General features: G+C 32.2%; 1 protein-coding gene across 1 annotated transcript; it reads right to left on the bottom strand.

The window, feature by feature from the left end:
- Positions 1 to 7,426: 7,426 nt before the first annotated feature.
- LOC127724281 (uncharacterized) lies at positions 7,427 to 11,625 on the bottom strand. The gene is made up of 2 exons (XM_052231205.1): positions 11,527 to 11,625; positions 7,427 to 9,958 (listed from the first exon to the last, which is right to left on the bottom strand). The coding sequence occupies exon 2, from the start codon at positions 9,936 to 9,938 to the stop codon at positions 8,865 to 8,867; it is 1,074 nt and encodes a 357-aa protein (XP_052087165.1). The 5' UTR covers positions 9,939 to 9,958; positions 11,527 to 11,625; the 3' UTR covers positions 7,427 to 8,864.
- Positions 11,626 to 17,424: the final 5,799 nt, after the last annotated feature.

Below are 17,424 nucleotides of genomic sequence, written 5' to 3'. Positions count from 1 at the left end.
AACTCCATTAACTACTTTGTTGTGAATTCTTTATTGATCGCTGTGTGCAATTATATCAATGGACAATATCTGAATATAAATTTGTTTAACATATAACTGTTTCTAATGAGAAAGCGAAATTTTGATTATTTTGGTGATATATGGCAATTTTGTCAAGCGCGAGTTGTTCCCTCTAATTTGGCGCCATTATCGGACAACAGAAATTTCAGGGTCGCCATTGTTATACCTGTAGAATACCTGTAGAATCGTTTAAGGGCTCATGTGTAAGGAAATTCAATCCTTTTTTAGCCCACCCAAATTTGTACTTGTTCTAAAAACAAAACTTATAACAATCCTGCATGTTATGGGTCACTCTTGGTCGATGAATAATTCAAATTCTAAATGGTTAATATTTAAAAAAAAGTCCAAATTCATCACTAGAACTGGTATTTAATTTCTTTCTAATACCAATCCACTCATATTAAGAAACAATAAAAAATTGTAGTAAAAATAATTGTCTTATTTATCACTAGAACTGGTACATAACATCTTCCCAATGATGACCAAGTTGTATTTCGAAGTTATCAACGGTCTTTGCAGACACAACATTTTCAGATAAACTGTACTAATCGTTTATGATTAATTGGGAAAAATGTCTTAAACGAAATGATGAATTACATCGAGGCTTTGTAAGTTTAAAGCTGTGTCTACGAGTATTGGAAGTTAAAAAAAATCTTTCATATGGTATATCTTCAAATCTTTTTAAAATCTTATGCAGCACACACTTCTGATGAATACGACCATGTACATGCATAACAAACATAGTGGCGAATAGTCAACGATGAAGGTAGAGACATTACATATGAAAACATAATATATAATAATATTTTAGGTAGCCAAATGTTATCAGTATCACGAAAATTGCAAAGTGTGTATGTAGGGGGGGGGGGGGGGGGGGGGGGGGGGGGGTTGCTTGTCTCAAAATAGTCGCGAATATTTGCGGCTGAAACATTCAATGGGTTATAAGAGAAACTTATTCTAAATTTCTGTTCTAAGTATATTCGTTTTGGCTTGTATCTTTCTTATGTGTTTATTTGACCCTTAACCGGCAAGTTGTGAACATGTATAACATGTTGGGAAAATATCGGTGTCAAAGAGGAGGGGACCTGGCTCCCGCTTCCCGCCCCTCATCCCATGTTCCCTTACCCCTGTCCACCCCCTCAAATATTTAGATTGTTTTAATTGTTTTCTTAAAAATTTTAAAAAATGGCCTAATTTGTAAATTATAACCCCTACAGTATAAGGCAATACATTTTATTGATTGATTTGTCGTGATCATAATTTGTTTATAACTAACCCCCTCTCTCTCTCTCTCTTTGGTATAGAAAATTTCATAAGGCCCAGTAATAAGGTACAAACATAAGGTTTATCTAGTTTACCAAAAAACACATACATATGAGTTTAAGGTTAAATTTTCCCAACTCAAAATTAAAAATTGTTTTGTGCTCAGTTTTCGAAATACAAAATTTGTGTATCCCATATTCCAAACAGGGTGTAATACAATAACCCATTTAGGTGACTTGTTTACAGGAAGAACTTGCATGTATCAAAAGCATACACTTATTATATAAAAAAAATAATTCATTTATTATTTAAATAGCATAATAAAGGCACTTCCGCATGTTAAAGAGGCATGGTTTTGTTCTGAGACAAACAATGTGTTTCAAAATTATTAAAAAGATTCAGAATTCTGTTGAAGTCAAATTAATTTTGTTTTATTTATTTTTTTTACTTATTTGCAACAATACAAACATTTTTCACAGTTTCCATTGTGATGAATAGTCAGGTCAAATAAACAAATGTGTGGTTCCTATAATATCCAAATAAAATATAGGGTACATTGGACATTAAAAGTTAGAAGTTTGTTTTTTAAATGTACAAGTAACCTCAACATAACTTAGTTGACGAGGAGTACAAAATTTAATGTAGCTGCATTTCAGACTTTAAGACAGAGAAATTACTTGTCCCTGGCAGCCAACAGAATTGTGTCAAATTGTTCTAATTATTTAGAGAACTAAAATAAAACATCGGTTGTTCGAAGTTAACGGAAGTGAATTGAAGCATGGATACAATTTGGGTAATCCTAATTCGAGAATCATGGGTCATTTGTAGGTCGCTTCAAACCCATTTTTAATTATTTGATATGGATTGAAAATTATTTTCAATTTTGGTGGAACTATATTGTAAGTTTATTTTTAGAAAATAAACACAGAATGGAAACTTTTGTCTGGATCATAAATAATCGTAGGCGAAATAGGTGCAATTTTAGTACCCTCACATTAGTATGTAAATAGTCTTGTTATGAATTTTATTTTAAAAATAATATATGTTACACATTATTCAAATGTTCAGATTGTTAAATACTTTAAAAAAGGTATGACATTATTTTTAAGTATTAGGAATATGAAAATTTTAGATTGCTACATGTACAATTCCAGAATCATAATATTGTCACAACAGTGAAGCAATTGATAAATAGATTATGCAAATAAAAACACATGCCAATTACTATAAATATAAGAGAATACGGTATGAGCTGATCCATCAATAAACTGATTAAACTAAGTGTTCATAAAGAATGGCTTAAAAAATTAAGAATTCCTCCTCTTCGTTCATTTATACACTATTTATGCTGTAAACTTTCAAATATTGAATCATAAACATTTCCTCAATAATAAAAAAACTCTTTTCTTTGAACAAATGTATATTTTATTCTGACAGTATAATGAAATGATTAAAATACAAGTATATTAAAAAACAAACTTCAAAGCATGTTTCTATATTCATTTTATTTGAAAATAGTTAACGTTTAAATTTCTTGACGCTAAATTTATTTTCTTGTCGCTATAATTAGTCCTTTTGTCGATAAAGGATTGTTCTTGTTGCTAAATTATTGTTCTTGTCGCTAATTTATTGTTTCTTGAATGAAGAGTATTGAACGAATGATCTCCGGTCTAATGGTAAAGACCCTACCAGCAGTAGTATTAACAAATACCTGATATAGAGATGATGATGATGGATGGCTGCTTAACGTCCAGCGGCAAATTAATATGCATATTCAGGACGAGAACATGTTAATGTATTATGAATATTAACCCTGCTTTGTACTAGGCCGACACGCTGATCCGGATTTTAGCGTGCTAGTTCACAAGGTAACAATCCTCAGGAAGACAAGTTATCTTACCCGGACACATTATTCTGACTCCGAGCCGACCAGTCTTTGCTCTTACTCCTTTATGCCGCGTGCTTAGCGGAGAAGAAGCAAATACCAATTTTAAAGTCTTTGGTTTGACCCAGCCGGGGTTCGAACCCACGACCTCCCGTTCTCGAGGCGACCACGCTACTCCTAGACTACCGAGGCAGGTTCAAGGATAAAGAGAAATATATATATAATACAAAGAAAAACAATTTAAATTCGATGACTATAGTACGTTAATCCTTCAGAATGCGGTGAAAACAGTTATGGTGAAGATATTTTCTTTCATTCTAGGTATCAACAAATTAGAAATATTTCACATCTCTGTTTGAAGCAATATGAGTCATTGGTTTTGCAGTGTACACTACCTAGGATTCAATCTGTGTTTTTAGATTGTCCTCTGCTAAAACATTTCGGGTATACACGAATTTCATTTTAAGCTATTTTCTGTACTGTTATACTCAATTCAAGAGGGAAAAATTACTTCCATTAGTATAAATAATCTGTCTAGTACTGACTGTTTGCAATATTAATGGACATTTGTAATCATAGACTATTAAAACTCGTGACAAATACCTCCAAAAATGATAAAAAAGTACTTTTGAAAGTAGAATTCGTTGATAAGAATTTGGATGCTATCAGCATTAACATTTTTGCTACCAAAAGAAACACAATACCTGATTACTGCAAAATTAAAACTGCACATGTTATTTTGCTTGACCATAACAGGATATAGGTGATTTTTATCACAAGGGATAGAACAATTTAACTTCCCACTTGTCCCAAAATTAAAAAAAAAGATTAGTCTTGCTGGTCATGTATAACCGAAGATCATTGTCTCGTAAACATTTAACAACTAAGAGAGTTGTTAGACAAAGGCATTAAATATCGAATTCCATGGCCCATCAACTGGAAGAAAGATTTCAGGTAACTGCTAGTGGCGGTTGATGCATATGCCAGAAAACGGATAAAGCGCATGAACAAATGTTTTATCTTGATTGATAAAAGGTGTTCGGTCAATCATTCAGAAGAGAAGTTAAAAACTACGATCTACCATGAACACATTGGTTTCTCACCTTTTTAAGAAACCGGTCTTCATTGAGGCTTTTTCCTCTGGTATGTATCAAATATGTTGTTGTTCCAGCAGAATAATTCTCATGCAATATTGTCTTTATACGCAAAACACATTATTTAAAATTCATAACAAAAAGACATTGAAAAAAGTAAAATAACAAAAATACCGAACTGCGAGGAAAATTCAAAATGGAAGGTCTATAATTCAATAGCAAAGTCAAAAGCTCAAACACATCAAACGAATGGATAACAACTGTCTTATTCCTGACTTGGTACAGGCATTTTCTTATTTAAAAAATGGTTGATTTAACCTGGTTTTATAGCTAGATACACTTCTCACATGACAGTCGAATGAATCCACAGCAAATCCGACATATACCGCAAAAGGATGAAAATACTTCTTCATACATATGGATTATTGGAAGCAATTTTCGGAGTTAGTTACACCAGATATGCTCAAACCCATAAACTAAACAGCCAAGTATGTATAAATACTTGAATACAATTCAATTGTGTGGTCAGTGATTGATTATGGTGTCTCTATTTTGGGGACTAAAGAATTTTCTCGTATAAATGATGTTAAACACAAAGCTATATATACAATATTAGGTCAATGTCAGAAAAATATAAACTTTTTTGTATGAGGCTGAGAAACTTGGGAAGGACGAGGTTGTTTAAGAGACAACAGTCATACCAAAGAGCAAGACCAAGCCCTAGTCCACCAATGGATCTTCAACACAGCGGAAAAATCCCGCACCCGGTGGCGGGCTTCAGCTTGCCCAGAAACAAAAATGTGTACTAGTGCAGTGAAAACGGTCGTCATACTAATCTCCAAAACACATAAATGAACTAAATTTAAACCATACAAGACTAACAAAGACCAGAGGTTCCTGCCTTGGGACAGGCTCAACAATGCGGCGGGATTAAACATGTATAGTGAGATCTCAACCTTCCCCTATACCGCTAGGCAATGCAGATTAAACGAACAAACAGCAATACACACAGTAAAACTCAGTTTTAAAGACAGATATCCAAGGCTTTGATTAACATTTAACCTCGTGTGAAAACTCATGGAGCAGACTGAAATCTAACTGTTTAATTTACAGTGAACCACGAATCAAAACTTGAGAAGAAAATATTGCATCAAATTTCTTGGAGAAAATCATCAAAACTCATGACGACAACTAAAATCTAACGGTTTCATTCACAGTGAACCGCATATAAAAACTCATTGAGGAGACACAACTGCATCACATTTCATGGAAAAAATAACACCGAATCAAAACTCATGAAGACTGAAAGTAACGGTTTGATTAACAGTAAACCGCGTATCAAAACGCACAGAGAAGACAACAAACATGAGGGATACTAAGTTAAAAACTGCAATAAAGATATTGTTACATTAAAAAAAATATTTTTACTTCGTATCAAAACTCATGGAGAAGATTGAAATCTAACGGTTTTATTTAATCTTTACTTCGTCTCAAAACTCGTGGAGAAGATTGGAACTAAAGGTTTGATCTAATGTTTACTTCGTATCAACGGTGTGAATAACAGTTAAAATAAACAACAGACACGGCTTCCTCCGCCTCATTTTTAGACTTATACCTCGAATTTGTCATACACAGTCACCTCAGTACCAGAATCTATGACAAACGAGACAATTTTAATTTTAAAATTATCAATTTCCCCCAACTTAGTAGCAATATACCAACTTCACCTGCATATGGGATACACATTTCCCAACTTATATCTGTTTTTGGTGATATACATTTGACGTGGATCTGTACTTATGCATCCCGTCATTGTGTTGTTTGTATTATTTTTCATTTTTACTTGTGTGCTTTGTCCGTGTGACTTTTTATGTTTCATTGATACATATGACGTGTCTCTGTACTTTAAACATCCCACCACTGTTTTATTGTTCTATTATAATTTTTGCATACTTTGAACGACAAAATTATTTTATATCTCTACCTGTGTGACGTTTACATTCTGACGTCAAACACGCGATTCTACGCCAGAGTTAATGTTAAAATTACGATTCGGTCCCAGTGCTTAAAATCCCTCGATCTTTTATGGGTTGATTTGGCATACATAAATAAAATACAGATATAAGTAAGCAATGAACGAGGTTGTAAAATGTGATATATGCTTTTTTGTGCTTCTTTGTTAAATATTTGTTTGTTTTTGTAGTGATTAGGATTGTGACACTGCGTTGACTGCTGTATCCCTATTTTGACATTTTTACCTATTATGTCTGTTTGTTTTATTCACGCATCGTTGTCAATATAATGGAATTTGATGCGACTGTCATACTAGTGAGAGGTTTAGCGCTAAAAAACCAGGTTCAATCCACCATTTTCTACATAAGAGAATGCCTGTACCAAGTCAGGAATATGACAGTTGTTGTCCATTCGTTTGATGTGTTTGTGCTTTTGATTTTGCCGTTTGATTAGGGACTTTCCGTTTTGAATTTTCCTCGGAGTTCAGTATTTTTGTGATTTAACTTTTTAATGGTGGTAATCAGAATATTTTATAGGCATGTCTTTTAAATACGTTTTTTTTTTTTTGTTTCTTCCAATAGGCAGTTGGTTAAGAAATAATGAAAGAAAACCAACTTTAATTTGAACCCATCAATGATCTCTATGCCTGGCTAAAGACACGATTCGTGTCTATGGTTACATCTTTACGTGTATGTCTTCTGTCACTTATGTATCGTTTTGCTGACCAAAAGTCTATGATAATGTACCATTTTCACATGTAATTTTACTGGACTCGAGGTTTGATTTTTGTTTCTGTTAAATGAAAATTGATTCTCCTCTAGGTGCCGTTCGTATTTTTTGTTTAGCTTGCTTTCTTTTATTTCCGTCACATACATGTTTTCATAACGGTAACATATTGGCAACATAAACACGATCAGATGCCAGAGCGTGAATCTCATGTTGAAGGTATCATTTTTATTCATTGAAGCAAAAGCCAGAACAACATTGCAGATATTCTGCGCCTTTTAACTGGATGTAACAAACACCTTCATAACAATCTGATTGAAAATATTGTTTTACTGCACAAATGAAATTATTTACCTTTGCATATAAACACATTTGAACACCGGTATACTACTGTTGCCTTTATTTATTAACCACATGGTAACCAAATACACGTTTAAAAAGTAAGTAATAATATGTAGGAAAATAACATTACTGTGAAAGAAATTTTATTCGTGGGTATCAATTCCCCTGTTTACAGCTAAAAAGTAACCTGTTCGTAGGTTTTTAAATGTTCGATTTTAGTTTCTTGAAGAAAAAAAAACAATGAATGGACGAATTTGAGGACTGCAAAAAGGAATATTCGTGATATTAATCATATTAATCATATGTTGTTTTATAATGATTTGTTGGACATTGTAAAATAAAGTGTTCGTTTTCACTCACTTGTTTTCTTTCATTTCTAACAGCTTTTGGAAATAAGCTGATTCATCTATGCTTAAAAATTGTCTCGATTGAAGGAAAATACAGCGTAAACAGTTCAGAAGTTATATATGACACATATTATCTCCCGAATGAATGATGAACATGTTTACGGTCATCAAAGGTATTAACTGGGCCATGAACATGTCACTAACGAAAACGGTTACATATAAGATAATTCTTCAAATGTACTTTGAATTGTAGAACTCAAAGAGAATTAAAAGGTTAGCAGACGTACATTTTAGATTTTCAAAGATTAAATGTGTAAAATCCGGTCTGAAGTTGTACAAAAAGTGTATATTTAGTTCATATTGCGTTGGCTAATATGAAAGAATCCATGTAGTCGAACCTACATGGGGATCTTTAAATGTCTGGAATAAAACAACAGTTGTTATATTACGTTGGACATTTAAATTCGTGGATAAAGCCATCCACGAAAACCACAAAAATTGGTACCCCAAGAATGAATGTTCTTTCGCAGTAAAAAAACCCGCACTCCATTATATGATACGAAAATATATTCGTTGACATTATGGAAATAAAGCTGATACATGAGAGAAGTTAAAATATATGAATCTACATGAGAAAAATACTGCATCAGAAAACACCAAGTAAAACTAATCTAAATCATATGACAAAACAGCAAATAAGAAAAAAGAGAAATAATATTGAATCATATAAGAAAAACTCTGGGTTAGAAAACCTCATAATATATCAAAGACACTCTTCAATATAGAGACAACTAACATGTACAATTTTTAATTTTATGACGTCACTGATGACTTTTAACTTTCTTTTAGTGGATACAATAAACGTTTTTATTTGTTTATAAAAATTGCAGAACGTTTGAAGTACCTTAATTTTCTTTTTTAAAATTTCTGCTTTTCAAAAATACTGCACACTTCGTGTTTCTAGTTTATTTGTTCAGTATGATATGTCACTAGGAACTTCATTTCTTAGCAGTATTATAAATTTTCCTCGGAAAGTTATTGAATATGGAATAAATGATTTAATTATTATGAATGTCTTCAGTGCTCATATGAGCATGTAAATACCATGGAAGAAGGAATGTCTCTTTGAATTCATTACATAACCGATATAATGTCATCCAGAACTCGTGACATATTTAATGTCTGACCTTTGATAACCTGTTCATTCAATATCCAATTGCTGTTCTTTGTATCGTAGTATATATCAAGAACATTCATGGACCAAGGGATCGGTTTGACTACTTGGACAAAATATTTTCCAAAATTAATGATTTCCGTTTGATTCAAGTCCCCGAATTCATTAGCTTGTGGCATCCAAGCACCAAGATAAGTGGTCAAATTGTAAAATGATGTAAAATAGTTGGCATATCCAATTGCAGTCATGATATTGCTTTTTCCAAAATTGTCTCCAGTACCAGCCCAATATTTTTGACCTGGATTTCCGTCGTTTATTAGTTTTTTATTTGGTCCGGATGCATAGATATGCCACTCTGCCATCATATAATGATCGTTTTTATAAATGTTTTGGTCTATTTCTTCTAACCCTTTTGCAGTTTTTTTAGGAGAACCTAGAATAACGATCCTTTTAGCATTTTTTCCGCCAGATTCTCTTATCTTTTTTACGACAGCAGATGTCCAATCGTTGTATTTTGCTGTGTTTTCTCTAAGACTTTCTGCGCATGCATTTTCACATAAGTCAACTCCAAGTTCTGTAAATAGATTGAATGAAAGTCTGTAGTCTTTATCTTTCAACTTTTCAGCAACACTAGTCCACCACTCCAAATATTTTGTTCGATGTGATTCAGTAGCGAAAGCTTCGGCATCGTGATGGATCCAAGAAACTATTGGAGCAATGTTCGTAGCAAGACAATCGTCCACGACAGTTTCTAAATTGTTTAAAAAGACAGCCATGTTCAAATTATCAAGATCTGCTCTACATCGTAATCGTAAATTACGGAAACCTCGTTCGTAAACATCATCTAAGTTTTTCTTGTTGTACTTATCGAAATTGAGGGTTTTGAAATAGTTCGTGGAAAATCCTTGAGCAATCTTTTTCTGATATTGAGTTGGTGTATATGGGTTATGTCTGGCTAAAGAATCTTTAAAACAGCATGCACATATGCCAATTAATACCACGATTGTCATCATCTTAGGATGTTTATGTAACATTATAACGGATTTTTTTGGTGCTGAAAAATCAAACAAACACGAAAGTCTTTATTAGTGTATGTATTGTGAACGAATTTTTTCTATTTCTAATTGAACTCTAATTATTTATCACCAATATACCCTTAACAATGCAGGTACACTTAGAAAGGACATGCGTAGTACAGTCCACATTTACTGTATTTTATTTCGTTTACACTGTTTTCTTCTTACATTGACAAATTCTTAATTGAATTGCTCTATTTTTGACGTTTGTCAACATAACTTTTTATTCATACACTTGTTCTTTTTTTGACAAAAAAAAGGATATGATTATACATCAACAGCTAGTCGCAGATAGGCATTATTTAAACATTTACTTTTTAAACCTTGTTTGTCTGTCAGACTTTTTTGGTGTATTTCATGAACACGGAACACATGTTTGCATCATCTTGCAGGTTTACTTGTGTATTAGTGTGAAGATGTAATACATCATTAACACAACCAACCTGCTTAATAATAACTTATGGATTAAAAAGTAAAAAAAAGTATTAAGCTTGACACACTGTACCAAATTGCATAAAAAGATAATTCAATTTCATTTGTTCCCGTTTAATATTTGATTCATCTGTTAAACCATGATCAAATCTTTTTCATGGTGAAACACAGATTGAGTAATTATTCTTGATGATTAAAGTTATCAAAGGTACCAGGCTTATAACCATCAATGGAAACATCAATAATATTTGTTTTCACTGAAACAACCATATGTGTGATATTAGTAATGCATGAAATTATCTAACTGTAGGTAAAGGGTTCAATTGAATAAATCCAAACGATGCATTCAATAAGAATCATGAATTTGCACTTTTTTATGCAGACACAGGTTTTCTCAAATATTTCAATGTTTCTGTGTTTGTATAAATATGTGAGCCTTCTGAACCTTTCTTTGTTTAGTTATATCCTACTACGTGCTCAATGTATTATATTATGTTTAAGGAAAAGTATGCTATTTATATATATCGTTATTTCACATCGAAAATCGAATTCATTAAGTCCATCCGATGAAAAGTAATACGAATCATAAAATATTGAGATAAAAAGGGAATACAACACTTACTAAATTTTATGCGTCTGAGTGGCTCTTCTTGATTTTATTAACGTCCAAAGACGAATAAGCCGAATTAGCGTCACAGACAACAAAAATAACAGAAAGGGATACCTTGAGGTGTTGTATCATCAAATATGTTAAAATCTTTACGGGACTCTAGTCATCAACTTTTAAATAGTCTATCAAAGATTTATAAATTAAATGTCGATCAAATTGGATTTTCGAAACTAACTGAGTGTTCAATACACCGAACTCAGAGTTATATTTTGCAAGCGTTGGTGTGTTTTATCATTTGATTTTGCCATTTGATAAGGGACTTTCCGTTTTGAATTTTCCTCGCAGTTCAGTATTTTTGTGATTTTACTTTTGGTCTATTACGATTATGATTCAATTAATTGATTGACTATACGTAATATATGGCCTATTTATTGTAAATGTTTAAATATTGATAACAGCATCCTTAGTTAAATATACTATATAAAGCAAATGAAAAACATTTACCTTTGCAAACGATTAGAACTTGCTGTAAATAATTTCCCACTCAAATAGAGACCCACTGTTGACGTTGACAACTACTGGAATGAGATAGGACGCTGCAGTACACAGAGCTTTATAGTGTAATGATCGACTATAAAGAACACGTCACAAAAATTTCTTACATAAAGAGAAACTGTTTTCGTGTTTAAGTGCATTAAGCGATAGAATTATCAATTGTTATTTAAAATGTTTCAGGTTCAGATGAGAAGTCACTAATTTGGCAATTAAAATGAAATATTGGGAACGATATAAAACATAATTAAATCTGTATGTTTCAAGACCAAAAAATATGTCTGAGAAAGTCATTTAGAAATTTAACTAATTAAACATTTTGCAAAGAATAATGAAAAGTTATAAATATCCTTTGATATCGCTTTCAATCAATTGAATAAAAAGTATGTTTTCTAGGTATTGAAATCAAAACATATAAATTAAAAAGAAAAGAGAATTATTAACTCTTTACTTATATCATATAAAATAATTTAAATTATTGTTAACAGTTCTTCTTTATATACAATTTATAACATAATCATAGTGAAAAGGCTTGTATTGAGGTCTGGAGCTTCAAAGTCAGGAGCCTCTGGCCTTTGTTAGTCTTGTATGTTTTTTTAATTTTAGTTCCTTTAAATGTTTTGGAGTTTAGTGTGACGTCCATTTTCACTGAACCAGTACACAATTTTATTAAGGGGCCAGCTGAGGACCACCTCCTGGTGCGGGATTTTCTCGCTGCGTTGAAGAACCATTGATGGCCCTCGGCTGTTGTCTGCTCTTCGGTCGGGTTGTTGTCTCTTTGGCATATTCCCCATTTCCATTCTCAATTTTATTGTGCATTTTCTTGTTTTCACAAGTAAGTCTATCAGATATCAGTAGTAGTACGTTACGAATTTCCATTATATATATGTTTTAGCATTCAAAATGCTTGCAGTGGTAAATACTTCCAAACTTGTCATGCCTGACAATTATACAAAAAAACTATCGAACGTTATGCACTAAATATCAGACTATTCATTATCAAGAAAATTCTCACATATGTTAATGAACTACAATTTTGCATATTCTCTCCCCCCCCCCCCCCCCGGCACTGTATTCTAAAGACATGCAGAGAGTGTTAATTAAAAATTAAATATTATAGTATATTATAAAAACTCAAGAAAATATATTGTAAAAGAGGCTAAATAATGTACAAAAATTACAAATCCATTTTAAATATCCAAGCCACTGGAATAACACAAAAACAATGTACAACGAAAAGTACAAAGGAGCGATACTGAGTGCATCAAAGGATAATAAGCTCTGGTTATGAATTCAACCCTTGCAATGGAAATCTGGACTCATGATTTTAAAACAACAATGGAAAAATGATTGTGTGTAAACCAACCAATCTAAAAACATTTTATGAAATACTTACACGATATGAAGTCAAATCATTTAAATACATTTTGATATAAAGAAGTGTGGTATCGTATTATCTCTAACTAAGATAACATTAACGTTGACAGATTTCAAAGGCAAAATATCTTTGTTTCTATGCGATGAAAATGTTTCAATCTTATAAGTTTCAAACCAGCAGACAACTGTTGTAAAAGTGTATTCTAAGATAATCGCAGAATAAAACTAAAATTTAACAGTTGCCTTTATCTGCATGATAGAATATGTTAGTTTCCTGACTGTAGTACTTTTCAACACTTGATATACTGACGGACTTTAAAAACGCAATACCAGATTATTCGTTTTTATTCCCATTTTCAAATATGCAATCTTTGTAAAATAATTATATAAACATAAGTTTTATTCATTTCTTTATTATCTAAAAAAAAGTTTGCAGTTCAAAAGTTCAACTGATTACGTCATTTTTAATGTTCAAATCATGTGGTATGCACTGAAACCCTGGTTTTCCCCTTAACATTGGATGTGCCACCGTTGAAGACAATGACTGCCTGTAACGTACGCCAAAATGATTGTCAGAAAGGGCAACCAATTCTGTTGGGCATGTTTTCAGTTCTGTTTTGTGCCTTCTGGTTTTGCATTCGTTCCATGCATAACAGAGTGTTTTGGCAATTAAGCGGTTTAAACTTTAGGGCTTTAAATGTTTTTATGTAGTCAATTCTTTGGCATTTTAGTATATGGGCTACATTTTTGGAGTGAATATGTCTACCATGACATTCGACGACTAGATAAGCAGTTGATGTTGCAGCCGGAAACATGTTACATAATCATATTTTATAGACGTTTCGTTGTCACTACATATTGATCTGGTCAAGGATGGTCATCAACAAATCCCGTCTGCCTGTACTTTGTTAAGGACAGTACGACGTTTCTGAAGTGAAATTGCCTGGAAACAGCAAGTTCACATATTTCTGCATGCAATATTGGTATCAACTGGGAGATATATACTCCGTATGCAGGTGCTGCTGGAATGTTGCTACATAGAAATGAAAAGTTCACAATTGGAACTGAAATCATCTCTTTTGTCGTTAAGGTTTGTTTTCACCCGACCGTCATTGTCAATTTTTAGATGTTAGTCAAGATATAAGGCAGATAAGTCTAATAGTTCAATGAGAAGACAGATATCCATCGGTTTTATTTACTGATACTATCGTATCAAAACTCATTGATAATATAACGTTGAGTCAAAACTCATAAAGAAGATAGAAATCTAAGGCCTTGATTTACATTTAACCTTGTATCAAAACTCCTAGCGAAGACTAAAATCTAACAGGGTGATTTTCATTTAACCTTGTGTCAAAACTCATTGAGAAGACGACATTGAATCAAAACTCAGGTAAAAAATAACATTGAACTAAAACTCATGGCGAAGACTAAAATCAAACGGTTTGATTTACAGTTAACCTTGTATCAAGATTCATTGAGAAGACAACATTAAATCAAAACTCATGGAGGAAATAACATCGAATCAAAACTCAAGAAGAAAATAACACCGAATAAAACTCATGGCGAAGACTGAAATCTAACGGTTTGATTTTCAGTTAACTTCGTATCAAAACTCATTGAGAAGACAACATTGAATCAAAAATCATGATGGAGAAAATAACACCGAATCAAAACTCATGGCAAAGACTGATTTCTAATAGTTTGATTTAAGTTAACTTCCTATCAAAAGTCATTGAGAAGACATCATTAAATCAAAACTCATGGAGAAAATAACACCGAACCAAAACTCATGGCGAAGACTAAAATCTCTCATGGTGATTTATAGTTAATGTCGTATCGAAACTCTAGGCGAAAAAAAAATCTGATTATTCGATTTACAGCTTAGTCTGTATCAAAACTCATTTAGACGACTGAAATCTAACAGTTGGATTTAAAGTAAACATCGAACCTCAAAATTCATGAAATCTAGTAGCTTGACGTTATCTTGTAACAAAACTCATAATAACGACTGAAATACAAAACTCGTGGAGAAGATTGAAACCTAGCGGTTTGATATTACGTTAACTTCGTATCAAAACTCGTTGAAAAGATTGAAATCTAACGGTTTGATTTAATGAGTACTTCATATCAAAACTGACGGAGAAGATTGAAATCTAATAGTTTGATTTAATGTTTACTTCGCATCAAAACTCGTAGAGAAGATTGAAATCTAACAGTTTGATTAATGATTTACTTCGTATCAAAACTCGTGGAGAAGACTGAAATCCAAAGTTTGATTTAATGTGTACTTCTATCAAAACTCGTGGAGAAGATTAAAACCTAACGGTTTGTTTAATGTTTACTTCGTATAAAAGCTCTCGGAGAAGATCGTAATCTAACTGTTTGATTTAACGTTTAATTCATATTGAAACTCACAGAGAAGATTGAAATCTTATGGTTTGATTTATTTTTTTCTTATCAAAACTCACGGAAAAGATTGAAATCTAACGGTTTGATTTAATGTTTATTTCGTATCAAGACTCACGGAGAAGATTAAAAACTTACGATTTGATTTAATTTTTTACCTCGTATTAAAACTCACGAAGAAGATAGAAATCTAACGTTTTGATTCAATGTTTACTTCGTATCAAGACTCGTGGAGAAGATAGAAATCTAACGGTTTGATTTACTGTTTACTTCGTATCAAGACTCGTAGAGAAGATTGAAATCTAACGGTTTGATTTAATTGTTTAATTCGAATCAAAACCAACGGAAAAGATTGAAATCTAACGGTTTGATTTAATTGTTTAATTCGAATCAAAACCAACGGAAAAGATTGAAATCAAACGGGTTGATTTAATATTTACTTCGTATCAAGACTCATAAAGAAGATTGAAATCTTACGGTTTGAATTAATGTTTACTTAGTATCAAAACTCAAGGAGAAGATTGAAATCTAACGGTTTGATTTAATGTTTATTTCGTATCAAAACTCACGGAGAAGATTGAAATCTAACGGTTTGATTTAATGTTTACTTCGTATCAAGACTCATAAAGAAGATTGAAATCTAACAGTTTGATTTAATGTTTACTTCGCATCAAAACTCGTAAAGAAGATTGAAATCTAACAGTTTGATTTATGATTTACTTCGTATCAAAACTCACGGAGCAGATTGAAATCTAACGGTTTGATTTGATGTTTACTTCGTATCAACACTCATAAAGAAGATTGAAATCTTACGGTTTGATTTAATGTTTACTTCGTATCAAAACTCACGGAGAAGATTGAAATCTTACGGTTTGATTTAATGTTTTCTTCGTATCAAAACTCACGGAGAAGATTGAAATCTAACGGTTTGATTTAATGTTTATTTCGTATCAAAACTCACGGAGAAGATTAAAAACTTACGATTTGATTTAATTTTTTACTTCGTATCAAAACTCACGGAGAAGATAGAAATCTAACGTTTTGATTCAATGTTTACTTCGTATCAAGACTCGTGGAGAAGAATGAAACCTAACGGTTTGATTTACTGTTTACTTCGTATCAAGACTCGTAGAGAAGATTGAAATCTAACGGTTTGATTTAATTGTTTAATTCGAATCAAAACCAACGGAAAAGATTGAAATCTAACGGTTTGATTCAATGTTTACTTCGTATCAAGACTCATAAAGAAGATTGAAATCTTACGGTTTGATTTAATGTTTACTTCGTATCAAAACTCAAGGAGAAGATTGAAATCTAACGGTTTGATTTAATGTTTATTTCGTATCAAAACTCACGGAGAAGATTGAAAACTTACGGTTTGATTCAATGTTTACTTCGTATCAAGACTTGTGGAGGAGATTGAAATCTAACGGTTTGATTTAATGAGTACTTCATATCAAAACTGACGGAGAAGATTGAAATCTAACAGTTTGATTTAATGTTTACTTCGCATCAAAACTCGTAGAGAAGATTGAAATCTAACAGTTTGATTTATGATTTACTTCGTATCAAAACTCACGGAGCAGATTGAAATCTAACGGTTTGATTTAATGTTTACTTCCTATCAAAACTCACGGAGAAGATTGAAATCTTACGGTTTGATATAATGTTTACTTCGTATCAAAACTCACGGAAAATATTGAAATCTAACGGTTTGGTTGAATGTTTACTTCGTATCAAAACTCACGGAGAAGATTGAAATCTAACGGTTTGATTCAATGTTTACTATGTATCAACACTCGTGGAAAAGATTGAAATCTAACGGTTTGATTTAATGAGCACTTCATATCAAAACTGACGGAGAAGATTGAAATCTAACAGTTTGATTTAATGTTTACTTCGTATCAAAACTCGTAGAGAAGATTGAAATCTAACAGTTTGATTTAATGTGTACTTCTATCAAAACTCGTTGAGAAGATTGAAACCTAACGGTTTGATTTAATGTTTATTTCGTATAAAAGCTCACGGAGAAGATCGTAATCTAACTGTTTGATTTAATGTTTA

The sequence above is a fragment of the Mytilus californianus genome, unplaced genomic scaffold (genome assembly GCF_021869535.1).
Source record: "Mytilus californianus isolate M0D057914Y unplaced genomic scaffold, xbMytCali1.0.p SCAF_14, whole genome shotgun sequence".
Lineage (NCBI taxonomy): Eukaryota > Metazoa > Mollusca > Bivalvia > Mytilida > Mytilidae > Mytilus > Mytilus californianus.
Note: the sequence above shows the minus strand (reverse complement) of the source record. Positions and strands in the feature narration are given on the sequence as shown.

Excerpts from the sequence above, each read along its gene's own strand:
- LOC127724281 (XM_052231205.1), bottom strand. The coding sequence starts at position 9,938 with ATGTTACATAAACATCCTAAGATGATGACAATCGTGGTATTAATTGGC.